Source organism: Ischnura elegans, chromosome 3 (genome assembly GCF_921293095.1).
Source record: "Ischnura elegans chromosome 3, ioIscEleg1.1, whole genome shotgun sequence".
In the NCBI taxonomy this organism is placed as follows: domain Eukaryota; kingdom Metazoa; phylum Arthropoda; class Insecta; order Odonata; family Coenagrionidae; genus Ischnura; species Ischnura elegans.
In genome coordinates, this window is record NC_060248.1 from 629350 (window position 1) to 652029 (window position 22680).

At 39.3% G+C, this 22680-nt stretch overlaps 1 protein-coding gene across 1 annotated transcript; it reads right to left on the reverse strand.

The window, feature by feature from the left end:
- Positions 1 to 8863: 8863 nt before the first annotated feature.
- LOC124156640 lies at positions 8864 to 16065 on the reverse strand. Its single transcript, XM_046531298.1, has 9 exons — positions 15986 to 16065; positions 11712 to 11926; positions 11402 to 11605; positions 11109 to 11315; positions 10868 to 11002; positions 10613 to 10753; positions 10225 to 10517; positions 9903 to 10110; positions 8864 to 9344 (listed from the first exon to the last, which is right to left on the reverse strand). Exons 2-9 carry the CDS (start codon positions 11923 to 11925, stop codon positions 9148 to 9150), a joined length of 1599 nt encoding a protein of 532 aa, XP_046387254.1. The 5' UTR covers position 11926; positions 15986 to 16065; the 3' UTR covers positions 8864 to 9147.
- Positions 16066 to 22680: the final 6615 nt, after the last annotated feature.

Sequence of the window (22680 nt, forward strand, 5' to 3'; positions counted from 1 at the left end):
CTTCATCTTTAATTATTTCCACAGATTTTCATGCTTCACTGATCACAATAAGGAGTTTTACCTGCAAGAGAAAGATGGATTAGTTCAAAAATACCACGCATAGATATGATATCACTAAGTACCCTTGGATTTTCAACATACCTAGAGTATAGTAAGGCAGATAAATATCAATTACGGTACCCTTATCGATACGAGAACAAATATTGACATTTCATCAGATGTTCTTTCATGTTCCACTGATTAATAAAATATTTGTTGATCTCATTTCCAAGATGTAAGATTTCACTTCGAAACCCGAGAAGAATTCACCGTCATTTCCAAGATCTTATCTACTTATGTTCACAGGTTTTCATAGTTCACTGATCACAACAAGAAGTTTTACCTGGAAGGGAAAGATGAATTAGTTCAAAATACCACTTATATATTCCATATCACTTAGTATCAATTGATTTTCCAATGTACCTTTAGTATTAGAAGGCGGCCAGATGTCAAATTAGCATGTCTTTCGGATATAAAGATATATATTGTCATTTCATCAGCAGTCTTTTCATGTTCCACTGATTCATACAATATTTCCTGATTTCATTTCTTAGAAGTACAACTCATCTACTTATGTTCACAGATATCATGGTTCACTGATCACAATAAGAAGTTTTAAGAAGAGGAGAGGGCCTGAAACACTGTGGGAGTAGCACCAGGGGACAACTTTAGGCGATCTAACTCGTAACTTTTCACTTCACCGTTCTTATTCATGTAAGTTACTCGGAGTAGGATATCCCGCTCAGCAAAATGCTTGACGCAAACTATTGCGCTTGAAGAAAGATTCCAATCCTTCCGAGGGATATTCTTCAGCCACTTCTGTCTACTGCGTTCATCTTTGGTGAACTGGAACACAGTCACATACCCCTTGTTCTTGGTGGATAGGTAGTTGCTTCTGCAATATGCACACAACAACGCTTGGGTCCCTTAAATGAAAACAATGGAAAGTTGCATTAATAAAGATAGTTTCGCTGATCACAGAAAAAAAGGAGTGCATTCATGATAAGTCTGGAAAATATGAATAACATCAGCACCTGGAGACACATATTAACAGAGTTAACGAGTAGCCATTCGTCGTTCAATAATATACGACGTTATTATAAACACAACAACACATAGTTATTCATAAGGCACACCAAATATAGCAATCACCGATAACCCGAGAATAATAATATTGTAAAAACAACGCAGCATTTATATACCCGACAAATACTCCTCGTTTCATTTGTGTACTCTCAAGGTTACTTCGTGGCCGGCCGCCAAGAGACGCTATGCTTTGGATGAAATACTGCTGAATATCCACTCACAATTCACTGAGAATATCTTTAAACTATTTTACTTACCGTAAGGCAACACAGTACAAAAAATTAATTCTTGTTCCCCATTTTAAACCAGTATTGTTGCACTCTCAATTCCCCTCCATTAATGGCCGGCCGGCATGTGATCGCACCACTTTTGAAGTAATAAACGTGATTTTCCTCCTTCAGCTCCCAAAAATTATCTTAAAACTATTGTACGTACCTTTAGCCAATATAATATCCACAAAAGAAGTCCAGTTCTGCCTTTTTAACAAGAGATTTAATGCTTATTTGGTTACACGGATACTCTTCGCGCATAAGTCGCCATGCTCTCAAACAAACACGATAGGACCCCGGCACAGCGTTGCCAAAATTCCATGTTCCGGCCTGTTTAAAATTGGCCATGGCCGGGCGCATTTTCGGTCTATGCGATCGCTTGTGGGCGCTCTGGCGGGACGAAGTAAGCGGGGGGGGGGGGGGGGTATGCACAGTTCAAATGGGTGATGGGAGCAGTGTCAAAACGATGCGAGTGCGTACGCGCATATTTTTGGTGAGTGACTCGCAGGTAGTGTAGTGGTGTAGCCGCCACCTACACTACCTGCGCCCAGGATCCTATTCCGTCTACAGAGTCATCTCTATGGCCGTTTTCTACACTACTTCCTCGTAGGGTGTAAGGAAAGGAGAATGAATTTCACCTACCGTCACTTGTAAAGGTGTTAAGAATAATTATTTTCATGAATGCTAATATTATTTCTGTTCATACAATTTTAAGGGTAGAATATACCAGTGATATGTTTTGCTTGCTATGTATTCTATTACGACGAAATATGATGCTCATGGATTAGTATTAACATAATATAATTAAATCATCCTATATCTGCTCTAATGCACACCCTAGATAAATTACCACCAGCCGCCATTGACTTAGCTGCAAGGCTTTCATACTCGAGAGATTTCGGAATGATGACACTAAATGTTCACAGAGAAGCCAATTTTTGAAAAAAAAGTTGTCTCATTAACAGCAGTTTTCAGGAAAAACATTTTACCACCTATAGGCAAACCCAAGATTGGAGATTGAAGAAATGAAATACGTGAGGAAAGTCATCCAAAATAACCCCGTAATTAGGGAGCAAAATTTCACGAATGCATCACGAAGGCTTCACACCCTATGGACCCGGGTTAATATCCTGGCAGAGGCAGAAAGCTTTCAGAGATGGCTGTATCCCTGCTTGAGAGTAGTGTAGACGGAACTTCCAGTGCAACACACTGTCTGGCAGATGGCACGTTAAGGTAGAACCTCTACCACAAGGACCTTCGAAAACATACCCTGATATTTTCATATATTGGAGAGAGATGATGCCTCAATCGATCTGTGAAAAAATAATCGGGGGTCACCGGCCATTTAGCGCTAATAACTGGATTTGAAAATCGTGATATTCAGCTTAAAATTACATTGCTCTTATGGCGGAACGCGGACGTCCCTCGTTTCAACATTTTATTTCTCAAGATTTTCCCCGATAAGGCTACCTCAAAAACTAATATATGCCGGTCAAATAATCAGAGAACACTATATATTTTTTTCAGGTTACCTTATCGACCATTTAAGGAAGATATTTATGTTTGAAAAACGATGTCGAGCCTCACTTCCGTTTTACAGCCGCCATATTGAAACAAACTTGGCAACTATGCTCAAGGAGTAAATAAACACATTGCCTCATGTTAAGATTGCAGACGATTAACTATGCACCGAAATATATAATTTATCAGTGCTGGTTGTTAACAGAATTCCAATAGGCACCCAAATTTTATTAAACTTGCGAATATTCATGACCGGAATATAAAACATCTCTTGAAATTGTAGGCTGTTGTAGGCTTGTCGCTTTAAATTGCGACAGTAATAGAATTCATTGCGACAGTTTATCTGTTCTTCAGACTACTACTTCAAATTGTTTTACGTGTATTTTGAAAAATGTACATCGTTTTCAACTTGTAGAAGATAATTATTTAAATAGAAGTTCATCATTTCGACCAATATGAATTTCATCATCAATTTAACTGATATTAAAAGTCTAGAAAAAGGTCAGCAGGTAAATGAATGTACCACGAGACAAGCATATTGCTGTTGGGTACCGACTATGTAATGTCTGGAAATATAACTCCGCGAACATACTAATTAATCGAATATTCACCCATGTAATTCTTCGACAGTATAAAATAGAATCTCGTAGGAAACTCAATTAATTATTCTGTTAAAATTATTTCCATGTAATTTCTGTAAATTAGTAGTTTACTCGTATAGCTGATTCATTAGATCCCACTTTGAAGCGAGATAATAGTCAGTTTACTTAGGTGAGTGGTCATGGCTCTCCGAAATGGGTCAATACCTACATATTCACTGTTGAGAGGTATCAGAGATTTCCACTCGTGAGGTGGACATGAGTATTAAGTTTTTTCTGAAGTACCATTATTTTTCACTGTCCAATCAATCCACTTTTAACGTTTTCCAAAGGTGCAATTATTATAATTTGAAAACACAGCCGAAAAAAACATCCATTTATTAAGACATTGCAGGAGGATAAAAATTAGGATGCATTTTCGAACAATCGGTGACAGCTACAAGTGAGTCTTTAGAAGTTGCAATGCCGGCCTTCCAAATTTACTGAAAACATAGGCACTAGGAACAAGGATTATTTAATTAAACTGATACTAATGATTCAAATTGAATTTAGATGATAAATGCAAATTAGTGTCTTATTTCCACTAATCAACTCCTTATTAATAGTACGGATGAGGCTATTAAATCGAAGTATCAACAAAGAAATGAACATTTATGAGCTTTGTGTTAGTTATTTAGGGACAGTGATTTTAATATTCTTTAATCAAGGCATGAAATTTTATTATTTAAACAATCATGGACACCCTAGGTTGGAAAATATTGCAAAAATTAAGACAAGACAGTATTCACAGCGCCGCAAGCTCTACATGTTATATGCCATTTGCATGCGAGTCCGATTAGATTTTCTTCTGTTATATCATTCAATGATAAGATTGAAGAACAATGCGTACAAATCATCTGCTTGCACAAAAAATTCACGTCGACGATTCGGAATCCTTCAACAGATGCACTCTTTGGAATCACTTCGATGGAATTGATGGATTCACTTTCGGCCACATTTCGTTTCTTCAGATTATCCAAGCTCTTACCCTTACCTTGAGACATAAATTTGCCTTTAAATCGGCATGATGAAGCCATCACTTCAGCCCAAAGATATATTTAATAATTTAAGGCTCAATAAATTGGATAATAAAACGAGTAATATTGTCACAATGCAACGTAACTCCGTAGCGTAAACAAACAAAGGTGCTCAATCGGTGTGAAACTACGATATGTTGACAGCGTTGTCGAGTTGGTGGTCGGCAAATATATATAAATAATTTTTCCAAATTATGTTAAAATTAACAGAGCGAAAGCTCTTACTAGTTAAGTTCTTTTTATTCATCGCAAATGATATAGTTATGAAGCTTTACTGTATTTCCAGGGAGATTTTTTAAATCCTTCCGATACCTAAGAGTCAATATAACAGCCATTCTTCATATCACAGGATTATTCCATTTTTAGTCAAATACATGCACTGTACAGCTATTTTGATTGATTTATAATTACTTTTAATTTTTATAAAGGACACATTTAGTCATAATAACTCGTTATTGTCGAGTTTAACTAACTAATGAAAGCAGTATTTCGAAGCGCAGGTTCTACCTTAAGCCTTGGTTAAGCCTATTGTTACAACCTGGCTAATTCCAACACAGAGTTTCCATACTCCCTCCCTTACCTCCTGGCGAAAATGACCCCAGCTCTCCGTTTCCTCCCTCTAAATACCATGCCATAGATAATATGAAGCACCCGGTAGTGGCGTGAATATGGTTGGGGGATGAGGGGATAGATCCCTCTCCAAAGCCTCAGAGAAATTAAAAAAAAATGAAACAAAAGTCTAGCTTTGATAAACATCAACTGCATCTTCTTAAAGCTACATTTTAGGTTCCAAAGTGATGCAAAACGTATTTACAGGCATGCCTTTTTTTTAATTTCATGGGATACCCCGTTGCCTCTGGGGGGTGGGGGGTGAAGCCGCCCCCCCAGGTACTACCATCACCCCAAAGCATATTCCTAGTTACGCCTCCGGTACCCGGGATATTTCGTGACTAAGACTTTTCCGGTGCTTAGATCACTTCTTTTAATTGAGAATTTGAAATAATCGCGCAACTGCTGTCAGTGATGAATGAACAAAAATAGATTATGAGCCTGGAAAAAACTCTCCTCACAATAATGTTTACGCACTAAAAAAGAATTTTCCCATGAAATTTTAACAATAGTAGATTGAATCTACCGGGTATAGCTTCTCTGTCGGCATTCTTCCGCGAATTCAGCGCCGGGAATTTCGTCTCACAAGCCGTGTGACTAATCTTCTCGAAATATTTTGCTTCCCCGTATCTGATAACAACACCGGACACTTTTTGTTATTCGATATAATGGTTATAAGTCATTCCTGAGTCGAAAATAACTGCCTTCTTTTTCGCGTGTTGAATTTGACTCCAATGATTACGTTACTACTGACGACGCGAGTTATTCTCCGAGGGCATTCGTACTAACTCTCGTTCAGTTAAAAAATAAACGCTTGCCACCAGGCAGACTCAAGCTAATAGCCACTCAAGGTCAAACTATATTTCATTTTAACCCAAAGATACAAGTTGGGTCAGTTTTGATTTGCGCGCCGCGTAAGCAACTTTCCCCGGCTCAATTCGTCCCGCGGATGAGGGATTAGCCCGCGGAATGAGACCACGCACGCTGTTTTTACCATCGTGTTGAATCGCCATCGACTTACGCCCATTCTGCAAATACGATAATCTTTTTTGGATGACCTTGGAAGCTAAAATTTTGGTACGCGAGGATTTTTAACGGCTCATTCTGGTGTTATTTCGCTGGGGCGACGAAAAACATAACCTTGGAAAATTCTTGACAATCTTCCGTTAGAGATAGATATTCCGGATTAACGATCATCTACTGCAGTTAAAACTAGTATCTAATAAACAGCCTCGCTCATTATTAAAACTTATTATTCTTCGTTGACATATCTATGTAATGAGCACGTACTACCCCCGCTCCTGTGACTAAAATCGGCGCGCGTATCGCAATTTTCTCGTAGAGCAGTTATCGGAAAATTCGTATAAGTGAGGTATTTTATCTCATTGGCCGGGAAAAATACGTTTCGTAACCGAGTTCGTCGTATAAGTGAAAAGTTTCATAACTGAGGTTGGAAATACATGGGTTCATATGGGGTTATTCACCGGACCAAAAAAATGGGCGTATAAGTGAGGGCATCGTATAACTGAGGGTCGTATAACCGAGGTTCTACTGTATGTCATTGCCAAGAGGTGCAGATGATCGAGAAGAGGAATGTTTCAGCATCTTACATAGTAAGTTTCTTGCAGACTGCGTGTCTTTAAGGCATTATAGTTATCTACTTATTGCATATATAAATGTGATGTCACATTATCCAGCAGGCCTAACATCTGATGCGGGGGTGGTGGGTGCAGAAAGTGTAGAAGCTGCATTGCGGCAGCTACATGCAGATGGTACGGGTCATCAAAGTTTGGAATACGTGTGGAAGGAAGACTTTGATGCCTTTGTAGTTGAGTACTGTGACAATCAAAGTAAATTATTTGCTTTCTGCCGTGAAATTAGATCTAATCAAACAGACATTAAGGCGGAGTTAAGGAAACAAGTGACACAAAATAAGGGCACAGAAAATTTAATGTTTCATTGTCTTATAGCTCTACCAGTACAGTTCTACGAATATCTGATGGAGGTGGAATTGTTGCTCGAAGCAGGCAAGAGATTCAGGTCTTACATGGTAAGCCATTATTGTGTAAAAAGAAGTTTTAGTAGGCTTTACCTACTACTACAGAGGTACTTCCTTTTGATGTGCAATACTTTTTCTTTCAAATTTAACCTTATCTTTTCAGTTCAGAGAGTTAAGTGGATGCTTGGCATAGAACCAAGGAGTTTTTGTAAGACACAATTTATCGAAAGTCATGAGCAATTATGTAGGCTCATTACTTAACTGGAGTGGAGTGAGAACCAAGAGAGCAATGGCAACACTCAAAAATTTCTTATCAGTTCTTAAAGGCAACCTTGACTTTCTAATGGTTTCAGTAGTATAAACAATTGATAGTTCTATATGTACTGAGTTGTACTATAATATATTGTTTGTGATTACATGTTTCAGATGCAGCATGCCAGGTCAGTGGAAGGCTTGATGATGCCAACTTCAACAGAGAAATATGCCAATCGCTTAGCCAGGCATATAGGATAAAGGATGGCAGGAAGACCAATGAAGCAGAGCCGGAAGAACATGAGGAAGCTTATGCTGACCTCACTGAGGTAAGACTTTAGGGAATTTACTTTTAAATTAAATTCATTGCGTGAAAATATAACGTCACAGGTTTGTCATGTCATTTCTGTGGGAAAAAATTGCTTTACAATAAACATGCCATTAAAATACCTTTTATTTAAATTCCTATAGCTAAATTAACCAAAAAAAAGCATGTCAAAACATGCATTTTAAAATTATTGTTGTTTGGCTGTATTTTATAGTTATCATCGTACCGTTTCTAAAAGCTACCCTAGTATCATCCCTAACATTAACTTGGCATATTATATGGAAAAAATGTAAATCTTAATGTCTCGAAACTAGCAGAATAGCCAAACTTTCATTTGTAATCAGAATAAAGACTTTGATTGACTGCATGTATGACTTCTGATCAAATTGAAACACCTATAGTGTTCCAATTCAGATCATAAAAAGGAATGTATTTTTGCATGAATTTTAAACTTATTCTTTTCTCCTCTCAGGAAGTGGCAGAAGATACAGTCTTGGTTCCCTGAATTGAAGTTTCATCATTCTTGCATCCCATCAGGGGAGGAGGGATGAGTGGCCCTTTCACGTTTGTTAGCAATTATTTTGTGTCAGTATTTGGTCCAAAGGCATTTCAAGGAATGTATAGAACATATGTTCCAAAACTGTATGAGAACAATGAAAAATACGTTTACAAAGAAACCTCAGCTTTGTAATAGTTCTCTAAAGAGACATTTCTCACAAAGAAAGTTATGTAATTGTCTTTTCAAAGCCATTCAAAGTTGTCTCTTTTTCACATGGCATGGAAATGCATCATATAGTTCTATCCCTATGTATTAGCCCAGCTAGCAAAAAGTAAGTGAGTTATCCGTATCTTATGGTTTTCTTACGGAAAAAGCCGATAAGGAGCTTATAGTGAGCTAAGGAACTTATGTAAGTCGAGGGTAAGATTCCGTGGACGTTTGGGTAAGGAATGCCGTCAAATATCCTCAGGAAAAGTAAGACACTTCCTTTCGTACAGTAGCGTCACATGTGGGAAATTTCCATACTAACACGCAAACTGACGGTGATGTATTGGTGGCGCCATCTGTTAGCGAAAAGGAATACTAATATCTTATAGCGTCCTGGTTTCGGCGGCAGATTTGAATGAGCACAATTAACCGCATGCCTAGATCTCTGGAGGAAGGACCAACCCTAACCACTTCCCCTACTGGCAAGCGATACAGAATACACAGGCGAAACGACTCTGGAATACTCTGGTTTACCATAACTCATTCCAATGACTATAACAGGAAACCCTGGGGAGCCACTGAAACAGAACCTATGGGACATTTTTACACTGGAAAGGTGCAATATACAAAAGAAAGGGTGAAAAAACTTTGTTTAAAATTTTTTTATTCAGAAAAATACTGGATTTCACTCTCTTCGTACTCCTCACTTTCACAATAGGCCTCAATAGCAGCTTCAGCAACAGGAATACGGCTTTTGCCGTAGACTCTCTGCCGCGACACACGGAACCACTCCCCCATGCTCCTGGATACTGATGCCAGGTCCATGCTCAGGCCAACAGCACCCTTACTTCTCACTACATCTGTGAAATAACAATTCCATGTCAGTCAATGGTAACATGCAACACAAGAAAAGAAACTGCTGAAGTTACAACATTGTTAATTTCACATCAAATCTTGATTGGGGAGTGCATATTGATAAGGTGGTAGGGAGATCATTTATAACCCTGCATTGGGTCATGCAGAATATTAAAGAGAGCAAAAAGAAACAAAAAAATGGCCTACATGACCAGGGTTCGACCTGTTTTTAGTAAGAAGTGTGCATCACTTATTGAGTAATTACATATTGGTCTAAAAGGGAGAGTGAAATTGGGTCAATATTCATTTTTAGTTGTATTATATTAGAATTTATGTATTTAGTGGATTGTTTGAAATTGGTTTATTGGGAAAATGTTAAAGCATTAGTAGTATGAGATTAGAATTAGTGTATTATTTTAACCATAAATATCTATTGTTTCTTAACTTTGCATTATATAGAAACTTGGTATGTACACATTTGTTATTCATGTACATCTAATGCTGCCACCAGTCAATTGCCTACTTTCAGCTATGTATAATAATAATAACTAATGGAAACTTACCAAATACCACATTGAGGGTATTCACGAATTCCCTCTCGAATGCTATTTTATTTGTAGCCCTCCCCTTCATACAAAATAGCATGCTCATCTCCTTCGTCATGAGTAAGGAGCACATATCATTCACTGTTTTATTCAGTGCCCCAGATAATGTCTGATTAGTGACATTCCTCATTAACATGTTTGTGGAGCGATCCCTCAAGTATCGAAACTGTAAGACATAAGATCATACATATTAGTGTACCATATGACCGGCAGCCCCCAATGCTAACAGCATGTGGCAAGGTAGAAAAGGCGATGTCCAAAAAGCATTTGGTAAACCTACCAGGAACTTCCTGTAGTCTACACTTCTTCCCAACTCCACCTCCACCATCCTGAGCTCATCCACTGTTTGGCATGGAAGAGAGTGCCACTCTTCCAATTCATTGTTACCGATATCATAACTGCCACCAGCAGTTGTGCCATCATCAGTACTAGCCAGAGGTAAACTCTGCAGTCTCAACGACAGGGCATCTATTTTCTCACTCACAGCTAAGCCATTTTTGGTGATGGTCTTTGATATGGATGTTAATTGTTTTTTAATATCAGCCAGTTGCATGTTGATGTCTTTAAACATATCTGAAATATAAAATAAATTTTGTGTCATACATTTTAGAAATACATGACGCGGACTTGACTGACATAGGCTTCGTTTCACTTCACTAAGTCCTTACCCTTTACTAATGGATCCATTTCTGTGCGGCAGCCTAGGTTGGGCAACTCACCAATGCCCTCATTAACCTGCTGCACAACAGCTGCAGCCGGTGGCTGGCCCACTGCAACTTTAGCCTTGGCTGCAACGTTCCTATTGATTGCTAATGCACAAGAAAAGAAGAGAAGATCAATGAATAAGAAATACTTCGTAGACACTATTTTTATATAACACCTGGATGAAAAAAAACAGAGTCCTTAACAAACAGGGAACTCACTGGGAGACTCCACGACTGCCCGCACTACCCTGGCTTGTTGCTCCACCACATTATCCTTTGGTGTTGCCTTTTTCTTTGGGATAAATCCCACCGGGTGAGTTTGTGAAGGATTGGCCACAGTATTCCTATGGGTGGCTAATGTATAAGAAAAGAAGTTTGATGAGATATAAGAATAAACATCCCATAAAGATACCTCATCCTTACAAACAAAAGCAGAATCATAAACAACAAGGCAACTTACTTGTCATAGCTGAGCTGTATTGCATCCCAAGTGGGTTTTTTGGCTCCCTTCTTGCACCCATTGTTTGAACACCAGGCTCGGATGAAGATGCTGAGACAGATCTTGCTATGGCTCCAACCGCAGCCTTAGGATGAGGCCTAGGCAACTGGCTTCTCCCAGGGACACCAGGCCTGTACGAAGTGGACGTATGCACACCCACTGATGGTTCTGACGAAAGAGGTGAATGCAACATTTCAATAAAGTGCAACAGGTCTAACAAAGACCTATCAACTATCTCTTAAAGACATATGTACCTGGCGAATGAGGAGGATCACTAAGCCAACCATTATCTTCGTCTACACTCGTATCAGTGATGGGCTCGCTTGGGTAACGGATATTTTTAGTTTTCCTTTTCCGCTTCCTCTCCTCACCAGCCATGCTCTCCAATACCACCTCAAGGTCAGTGTCGCTACACTCAGCAGCCTTGCGCTCTACACTTACTGCTTCCAAATAAGAATCTGTGGAAAGTTTTTAATTAAAAGATTTATGGTCCAAGTGGAAATCTATGCACATGACGAAAACCATGCTCATAATGAAAAGTAAGCACTACACACAGATACATACCAAAGGTGGGGGAAACAAACTTCACCCCCAGCATTTCCCAGTTGTCCTTGGGAGCAACCTCTTTATGGATCAGTCTGCTCATTGCAGCCCAGGAGTACCCAGGGGGTGGGTACCTTGTTACATTCTCACCAACTATCCAGCAGGCTGGAATTGTCTGGACAGTGACGTCCTTGAAATCCCGGTGAGGTAAAAACTCAGCCACCACAAATGGCATCCTGAAAGAAAATATTGTATGTAAAGAAATATAGAAAATAAAAAAAAACACAGGCAAGACAACATAGTTTCAGTTACCAAAAATGCAAAGGGCAATGCTGACGATCATCCTGCGAAGGTTTCTCCAGCAATGTCCGTGAGTGCAGTTTTCCAGTAATTTGGCAAAGGTATTGGTGAAGGTGAGCAGCTAACATCCAAGGAAGATTATAGAAAATGGAAACCATGTCCACCCCATCAGTATTCTGCAGAACAATGGAAAGTACTATGTGGGGTGGAAGCAGAATTTATGAACTGTCTTCGCTCACTAAAGATGAACACCTGTAGTTGCCGGAAAACTGCACTCAACACTGATGATCATTATACATCAATGATGGAGGAGCTCACTAATATAAAAAGATTGGCCATCAGATTCATCAAGTAAGGGGATACACATTGCCTTCCTTTTAATACTCTTCACTGGCCACAAACGTGATGCTGTCCATCCCCGAGCTACATATATTCCCACATTCTTGGATGAAGAAGGTACTTCATAAAAGCTAGTAACATCACTGAAAGCTTTTCCAACAATTTGCACTTCAGTTCCTTGTGTGGCAATTAAAGTGATAATAACAATTTCACCGCTATCAGTAACCACACAGTTATCTGGTTGTTGGTCTGAAAATAGTAATGAGTTTAACTCATATTTGCTGTAACAAGGAGGCTGCAAACCAAAAGGGAGAACTCTTGGGATCCGCCAGCCTGCATGAGGCCTTGTCTTTGACTCCCTTATACGGTGATTAAACAAAGATGCCTCTTCAATGCGTCGCACAATCTGAGGAAGAGGAAGGTTTGGCTTCCGCACCAGTCTCTTTATTTTGCCTAGTGCATTCTCAAATTTAAAAGCACTAAATTTATCGACAGGCCCATGTAATCTTACATCATCTGCCAGATAGAGTAGTCCATGCACATTATATGATAGATGTTGCCGGCCGTACAATACACCAAACTTCTTCACAAAGTATTGAAGGAGGGATTTTGAATAATCTAAATTAACAAGGCAATCATTCCTGGCCAACAGTCTTAGGGCATAATGGAGAGCCAAAAAATGTTTGTAAACATTAATGTTTACAATATCTTTCGTTAGCAAGGGCCCAGTATACAGGAGAAAGGTACGAAATTCGGTAGCTTTCCACCGCTGCAAATGAACCAAAGATCTTGGTTTCCGTGAGAAATCTGCAGGTACACCTTGAGTGATGACAGCTACCCTCTCATTCAAAGATGCCACTTTTGCAGCTGGTAGTCTAACAAGGAGACTCCCTTTTACCCAAGCTAGAAGTATCTTGCGCATAACCCCTAGGCACACCAAATGCATATATTCGAACGGGAATTGTGAAACCATCTTTACCTCTGGAATGTCTAACAGTGGGGAATGCCCAATGTGATGGTCTTCATCTAACCTTAGGCGGAATGTAGCGTCAGACCTTAGAGGGGAACTAAGTTCATCGAACACCACTCTATTTTCCACATATTCCCCCTGTGAAGTGCACTTGCCACAACCAGAGTATCCCGTGTGTGATTTGATTTGGGCAACAAATGCACGAGCAGGGGCATCACAAACATATCATGTGACATCAACACGAAAATCGTCACCGTCACAATTGATGCCACTTGTTTTAAGTTCCCTCATCTCCTGGACATAGTCATGCAGAAACTCAGAGCACGAAGTGGGTTTACCATTGCCATGGAAAATGCCCACAGGAAAAGGTGGGATTACCGGAAAGTCTTCCAAGCACATCAAAATAACCCACACCTGACTGCTGGAGCTCTTTGCAAGAGGAAGGCCATCGACATTACACTGGAGTCTTAAGACTTGAATGCCACGAACATCGGGAGATTCTCTGATTATGCGCAATAAGTTCTTTTGCACTCCTATATGGCTGTAAGTACCACCACCAATGTGCTTGACAATAGAGCTACGCGGCGTTTTCAGCAAAGTTCTGGAGTCTGAGGGCAGGTACGTGAAACAGTGATGTCGTTTCAGCAACGTTAATAACTCATTGCATTTCCTCATTGAAACTCCTTCACTTGCCCATTCTGAAAGACCTTTTCGGAATTCTCCCAGATCGAAATTATCGTCTAACTCCGAATCTGACGTGGAGAAATCACTGCCTCCGTTTGCAGCTTCCTCCCCAGGGCTAAGGTCACCAGAATCGTCCTCAATGTCAGTGGGGTTACAATTACTTCCCCCTAAACTCTCAGCAGGTTCAAATTCATCAAGGACTTCACTGTCACTGTCTACGTCATTGTCACTATGCTGAATTGTGGAAGAGAGGTGTCTTTTATGCCTTCCCGAACATTCACTGTACGGCTTGTACCTACGATTCGGCATCGTTGACGCAACAGCAGTGAAGTAGTGTAGTCAAGATATCAGAGGAAAGAGGCAACTGCTGAATCAACCGCTTAAGGCGAACCTGCCGATACAAAAAAATATACTGTCATTCTACCCGACTACTACCTACGTGCCACATTTACCCAAATTATAACAAAAGCAGGGTTGATAAAAATCTGATTTTATTTCAACAAAATCATTTTTGATGATTTTTTAAAATCAGATTTTATTGATTTAAATCGAATTTTATTGAAATAAATGAAATTTATGATTCTCCATTCAAAAAATTTCAGTTATTTGCAAAACTAACTATTTGGGCAGCATATTGGAGAATGATCGTTTGCAGAAACAATATGAGGCAACATACTCTAAACTTAATACAACATTTAGTCGATCAGGGGAGGGAACTATGGAAATGTGAATGGTATCAAATTAAAAATTATGTCGCCATAATATAAAATTGCCATTGGAAGTATCATATGTGCTATATTATGCGATTCTAGAGCATATGAAGTTTTAAAAAATTCTGCATCTTTGTATGGTGCCTACGCTTAGGAGTTAAATCAGAAAACAATTTTTTTTCAATGGATACACTAGTATTCTAACCAAAGCCTTTTTTTTTAATTTCATGTTACATGTATTCCTACGGTATCATTTCTATTTAAGAGCCAGCATTGTGCTCATAACTGTCGATTCATTGTATTAATTAAGAAATAAAAATCAAAATTATACACTCACAGCTTCCTTTTCTTGACTCTTTAAAAATCAAAAATATAGATCACATTATGGTTAAAATCACCTGATTTTTTAAAATAAAAATAAAGTGATTTAAATCAATCAACCCTGAACAAAAGACTGCAAATTATTCACTACGGTGACTGTGGGAAAAAATACGGTAATCCATAGCCAACAGAAAGCTACTTTCTGAGATTTATTTCTACAATGTGTGTATTGCAATTATTGGTGAAGCACGTAGGTAACTTAAAGGACATGTTCATGGTTAAGGACGTATAGTAAATGGTTCAAGGACATGTATGGTTATATGGAAAGGCATATTCAGCGAGTTACGAAACATCCCGTTCAAGCAAAATTACGCTGCAACTGTGAATGTCGGTGACAGTAAATCTTAATCGAATGACCTATTTCGTTTGGATCTTCACAAATCTTACAATTAGTACTCATTATTACTTATTTCTAACTTATTTCACATTCTGAACAACCCGACACAATAATTATACTGTTAACTGAATATTTATGAGGCAGGTAGCAAGACAGTTAGTGAAGGAAGTTATGGATTGCTTTCAGGACATAAATCTATGGACACTCGAAATAAATCTCGGAAAGACGCTTCTCGCTACACACATATTTAATTCACTATCACAGAGCGAAATCAAAATCGAAGGCCGAAGAGAAAAGACGGATGATTAATCATTCCAGAAGTATATATGGTTTCACTGTTTCAATTTGAATGCAAGCATTTGGTGTACGCTGATGCTTTCAGCCATGGTGAAAGGAAATATTTGCCTTACCAACCTCAAGTAACAATTAGATAAAAGTTTACCAAATAGAATAATTATTCCCAGCATTCCACGTGATTTTCAAACACACTCCCACCATACCATCAAAAACTGAAATTACGCGTCATATTATATAGGTATACAAATGCATAATCTGGAAAATATTCGACACTTACCTCAGACTTTCGCGGGAGCTTGAGACACGAGCGGTGCGAAGATATGTGGCCAGAAGAGTCCTCTCCTTGATATCTCCGATTACCCTCCGTAAAACCACACGCTGCAAATTTCTCCGAAGATTACCACGAACACAAATGGAAGAGCCTTGATAAAATTTGAAGTCCTGCTCCAATGTGCTTCCCCTTCAACTTACCACGTGTGAGCTTAAATAAGAGTTCAACACTCTAAAAACCCACGTCAGTTAAATACTGAATCACTGGTGAAAATACACACAGGGATGCAGCAAAAATGCAATAAACCGTGAGAGAGTTAAGTCCAAGAGCGCAGGGTCGAATTTAAGTCAAGAAGATACCGAACGGAACCGAAATGAGAATAATCCAAACGAGAGCAAGGTCAATTTATCAAAAAACCGTCAACGGTCAAATTAATCCGGATAACTGATCAAAAAAGAGTAAGCAAGAAAGAGCAAGTCCAAAAGAGCAAGGGTCAAAAAATCAAAGCAATCCAGATGAGCGTCCTTAGTATCAGCGAAGATGGCGTCTACGGAGGAAGTGATTTTAAAAACGTGGTGATCGGCGTGGGTTGTCGCTGTTCTCGTGGTGTACGTGATTCTCGTTGTTTTCGTGAATCTCTTGGTTCCCATCTTCGAAGAAGTGAACCAACAGCCCAACAGTCCGTTCCACAATTACCTATTTCACTCGCCAGAGGTCTCATGGATAAGAAAAATATAAGACACTTCCTTAGTAAGCTACTTCCCTATTCCCTCTTTTCAACTTATCTCTGTGTCTTACGTTGTGCTGGCTGGGTAGGGACCCCAAGGACACAATTTTAAATTTTGTTGCTTAGTATGAAAAGCCTCAGATCTCCTCGTGGTAGTGATAGTGGTTGTGGAGGTCAACTAGAGACATATCCCACACGGAAAATAGATATCTATAGATATCTATATATTGTCTATTTTCATCTATGAATAGATGTATATCTAATAGATGTCTATTAGACATCTATTAGATGTGCAGGTGACAAGGGGCGATTTTAGATCCATTTCCGAAAGTGTGTTTTAAAACGCGATTCGTGAGCTATGGAAGCGATATTATTATTATTATTATTATAGTATTCTACCGATTAAGGTAGGTTTCCATGGAGTACTAAAGAAGTGATCTAGGAGCCTCCCTTTCCTTCCAGCACTGCCTTCTTTAATTCACTGTAAGGCCTACTCTCTTTCAATCTATCTAAAAATCCTATTCTTTTCCTTCCCCTCCCTCGTTTCCCCAACATTCTACCCTCCAACACCATTTTCAACATCCCCTCACCGCTAAGCACTAACTCCATCCAAACCTTCTGTCTCCTGCGCAACTCATCTAAAAGCTTTCTCTCCTCGCCAACCATATCCAGCACTTCGTCGTTCCTTTTCCTCTCCGTCCATTTCACTCTCTCCATTCTTCTCCATACCCACATCTCGAACGCCTCCAATCTTCTCTCGTCTTCTTTCCTCAGAGTCCACGTTTCCGCACCGTAGAGAGCAACACTCCAAACCAAACTCTTCACTAACCTTTTCTTTAAACTCTTACACAACGATCCTCTCAGAAGCTCCTTCCTGCTCGTGAACGCCTCCTTCGCTAATGCTATTCTCTTCCTGATGTCCTTACTACTGTATCCGTTTTCCTCTAACGTACTGCCCAAATAGTTGAATTGCTCAACCTGCTCAAGTTTTTCACCACCCACCTTTATCTTGAGTCTCACATTCCTCGCTCGTGATGCTTTACAAAACCGCATTACCTTAGTTTTCTTCTGATTAATCCTCATCCCAAACTCCTCGCAACGTTCGTATAACGCATCCACTAGAGCCTGAAGCCCCCTTGCTGACTGACTGATCAACGCCTGGTCATCCGCGAATCTCATTGATTTGAACATCATTCCTCCCACTTTTATCCCAGCTTCTAACTCATCCCACGCTTCCCTTACCATCTCTTCAGCATACACGTTAAAGAGCAGTGGCGATAGAGGACAGCCTTGCCTCACACCTCGGCCAATGCTTGCCCACCCAGATTCTCCGTCCGCTATCCTCACTTGCGCAGTCTGGGCCATATACAGATTACAAATCAGTCGTCTATCCCTCCAGTCTACACCTATTCTCTTGAGAATATCCATTAACTTTACCCAGTTCACCCTATCAAACGCTTTTTCAAAATCCACGAAACACACATATACGTCCTGCTCATATTCTAGGTTCCTCTCCACGAGGGCCCTCATTATTGCTATTGCATCACGAGTTGACTTCCCTTTTCTGAAACCAAACTGATCTTCGCCCAAATACTCGTTTGCCCTCGCCTCCATTCGTCTGTTCAATATCCTCAGCACTACTTTAGCCGCATGGGATATTAGGCTGATAGTCCTATAATCTCCGCATTCCACAGCTTTCTTCTTTTTCGGAAGCGGAATTAAAACCGTCTTCACGAAATCCTCCGGCCAACATCCCTCCTCATAGATCTTGCGCACTAGTTCGAAAAACCTTTTCTTACCTTCCTTCCCTAGATTCTTCAGAAGCTCACACGGGATGTTGTCCACGCCTACTGCTTTCCTAGCCTTCATATCACGGAGTGCTCTCTCTATTTCTGAATCTAATATCTCCGGCCCAAGATTATCCTCCTCCACTTCACTTTCCTCCTCTAGAGTCAATCTCTCTGGTCTGCTCGTTCCGTCATACAGGTCCTCCACGTATTCCTTCCACCTACCCTGTACCTCTTCTCGCTCGGTTAGCATCCTCCCATCTTTAGCCTTAATTTTAGACATGGCTTGTCCTCTTTTGCCGCCCGATAGCGACTTAACTTTGGCGTACAACGCGCCTACTTCTCCATCCTTCTGGAACTTTTCCATTTCCTCGCACTGTCTTTTCCACCAAGCCTCCCTTGCCCTCTTAGTTTCACGTCGTAATCGATTATTCAATTCCCTATACATTCTTTTGCCCTGTTCTGTGTCCACGTTCTTCCACTTCCTCCTCTCCTCCATTTCATTTACCATTGCCTCCGTTATCCACGGCTTCTTTATCCTTCTACTGTCAACGTAACCAATTGACTTCTCCGCCGCTTTGACTATTCCCGTTTTTATATTATCCCATCTTTCCTCTACCGTCTTGGTACTTTCAATCTCCCGTATACTAATGTCCACTAGCTCCTGATATTCTCTCCTCATACTCCCCTTCAGGGCTTCTACGTTCCATTTCTTCGCCTTCCTAACTTTCATAAGTCTTTTGAATCTTACGTTGCATTTCATGAGCACTAGATTGTGGTCCGAATCCGCATCCGCTGCAGGGAAGCTGCGCGAGTTTTTCACACTGTTCCTAAACCTCTGTCTTACCATAATGTACTATTTGATATCTCCCCGCATCCCCTGGACTTTTCCACGTGTACCTTCGCCCTTTATGATGATTGAACCACGTGTTTGTGATGAATAATTTGTTTCTCCTACAAAATTCTGCTGCTTTCTCTCCCCTGTCGTTCCGTATTCCTAGACCAAAATCTCCTATTTCGTTTCCATCCCTCCCTTCCCCGACTGAGGCGTTCCAGTCCCCCATCACTACCAGATTTTTCTTACCCGGTGTGTCTCTAATTATTTCCTCGAGCTGTTCATACACCTCGTCTACTTCTTCCTCCCTATGATTGCTAGTGGGCATGTAAACCTGGACCACCACAAGGTTGGTGGGCCGCGCCTCAATCTCTACCACCAGAATCCTATCGCTTACCTGGTCTATACCTACCACACGCTTACCCATCTTCCCGTTTAATACTAAAGCTACCCCTCGCTGGCTTTCTTCCCCTCCACTATATATAACCCTATACCCATCACTCCAATAGTCCCCCCCATCCCTCCACCTCACCTCGCATAATCCTAAGATATCTATCCTCCCTTTATCCATTTCCCTTTTGATATTTTCTAACTTTCCCGCCCTCATCATAGTCCTCACATTCCACGTCCCCACATTTATAGCAGACTTCTTCTTCTCATAACATTTGATTTAGGGACAAATTTTTTGGTTCCTTACTGGAGTGATGGCGGACTTAAAAAATTTTGCGACGCGTAGAACGATGCGTGGTGACTATGCCAACTGTATCTATATTTTGTCTATTTTCATCTATGAATAGACGTATATCTAATAGATATCTATTAGACATCTATTAGATGTGCAGGTGACAAGGGGCGATTTTGGATACATCTCCGAAAGTGTGTTTTAAAACGCGATTCATGAGCTATGGAAGCGATATAACATTTGATTTAGGGACAAATTTTTTGGTTCCTTACTGGAGTGATGGCGGACTTAAAAAATTTTGCGACGCGTAGAACGATGCGTGGCGACTATGCCAACTGTATCTATATTTTGTCTATTTTCATCTATGAATAGATGTATGATTCCATTGAATGGGCCTTAGTTTGGCTGTAATTAATTTATTTCCGAGTGTTATTTTAACAATTGTTATAATATTTCAAAAAAGCACAATTTCCTCAACAAGATCAGCTGGTGTAGTGGTGAGCGCGTTTGGCTACGGAGTGGGGAACACAAGTTCAATGCCATGTCGCGGTATTTTTTTTTTGTTTTCATTTTGATCATACGGCGGCAATTTTTTCATTAATGTTAATTGCATCAAGCATAGGCATGAGAAATTTTTTTATAGATACAGATAAGTATAAAACAGATAATTAAATATCTAATAGACAACTACAGTAGACATCTAATAGACATCTACAGTAGATGTCTAATAGACATCTACAGTAGATGTCTAATAGACAGATACCGTAGATATCTATTAGAACTGCTGCTATTTTGACAATAATATATCTAATAGATATCTATGATAGATGTCTATTAGATAACTATTTATCTATCTGTAGATATCTATTAGATATCTAATAGATGTTTATTTTCTGTGTGGGATAGGGTCTCACATATAGCACAACATTATATATATGTTGCATACAGTTGTTTTTTTTAATTTTAAACAATTGAGATGCTGGGAATTTACACCCTAAATAATATTGCCAGAAGAGATGTGGGAGTAATATATGTATGTATTAGGAAAAGTACACAAAACTTTGTACATCAGTACTAACAGCATGGGTAGCATATAGTAGATAGCTTAACTTTTTACAATAATTTTAAATGTTAGTTGACCAATGTAATAGTCGACCAAGGTGAACACCATGAAATTTTGCTTACACTAGAGTACACTAACAGAACGGTCAAAATGGGATCTCATTCCATGGAAAACCTTGTGAGATGCTGAGAATAACGTGAATTATTATTTCAATAAATTTAGAGTTAATTTGTTGGTTGTTAACCCAATACAGAGTGATCCCAGCTGATACAAGTCGAATATCTGAAATGAAGTATTTGCAATCTTTCTGGACTTCCCCAACTTGTAATCCATTTGTCATATAAGATTTTACCAAATTTGAAAATACCTAACTCTAATTCCTATTTATTCACATTTGCAGAGGGATATCTGCCGGTAGACAGAATTTACGGTGTTTGTCAAATCAAAGTATACACTTAAGTTACGATTTATGTTGTTAAGTTACTTAATGGTAAAATTAATGGCAGAGAAAATAGTGCATGGGTATAATAGATTTTTGTTTAAGAAGCCAAATTGAGAACTATATAGGATGTTATATCTATCCAAAAACTTGATCAGACTTGCAAACATTCTATTTCTTAGAAAACAGGTAATACGGCAGTAAGTCAGTAATTGGTGATAGCCGGCCTCGGTGGCGGCGGGGTAACGTTCTCGCCTGCCAAACAAGAGATCGCGGGTTCGAGTCCCGCCTGGGTAGGTTTCCCCGGTCCAGGGCATGGTCGTTTGTATACGTTTACTTGTTACATTTGTTGAACACCCCGGTGTAAAATGGCCAATAAGAGCTGTATCCGGTGGTTTGAGAATAAAATATAAAAAAATAAAATAAAAAAATAGCATTCCTTCAACCCTTGTTTTTGAACACAAATTACTTTTTAGGTTTTAGGACATTATAGATGGAAGAAGGAAGTCAAGATGCAATGATTACATTCTTTAAAAACAATTCCTCTAATGCCATCCAGACCAGGAGAGTTTTCAGTTTTTCTTTTCATACCTTGATGTTCCATAATGCCGACGTTTTGTTTTTACACCTATCCTTTGTGTGGATGATATTTTATGTGTATTAATGTGTTAAAATAAATGTTTTGCTATCAGTATATTCTGATTTTCATGTCTTTCTTCCTCCCTAAATGGTCAATGCTATTGAGTATCTCCTTTCTGTAAGTTTTCATACAACGCTTTTTTTCCGTAGCTCTTTTTATTATTCTCTGCCATTTTTGATCAGCTAAAGGCTTTCGAGCAAATAGAATACACTTCATATAGATTTTCTATGCATTCTTTCAGATGCTTACTAAGGGCATATAACGTGCCCCATAATTTTAAATGCCTTTTTCTGAGGTGCATGAAAATTGAGGAAAATTTGACCACTAAATTCCTTTTGAAATTAAAAAATAAATGCTGTAACTTTAAATTTTGCATAGGTTCACCTTATTATGAATATTAATATTAAGTGGATTTTGGCCAGAAAATGAATAGGTATAATTATTGCACGACGGCCTGTAGATACCTATGTATATTTCATGTATGGGTATTCAGATTTCCAATTTGTAATACGTATGTATGCATACATC

Excerpts from the sequence above, each read along its gene's own strand:
- LOC124156640 (XM_046531298.1), bottom strand. The coding sequence starts at position 11,925 with ATGCCATTTGTGGTGGCTGAGTTTTTACCTCACCGGGATTTCAAGGAC. Across the intron at positions 10,518-10,612 it reads AATGGATCCATTAGTAAAGG|ATATGTTTAAAGACATCAAC; the intron begins GTAAGGACTTAG and ends TTTATATTTCAG. Across the intron at positions 10,111-10,224 it reads TAGACTACAGGAAGTTCCTG|TTTCGATACTTGAGGGATCG; the intron begins GTAGGTTTACCA and ends TATGTCTTACAG.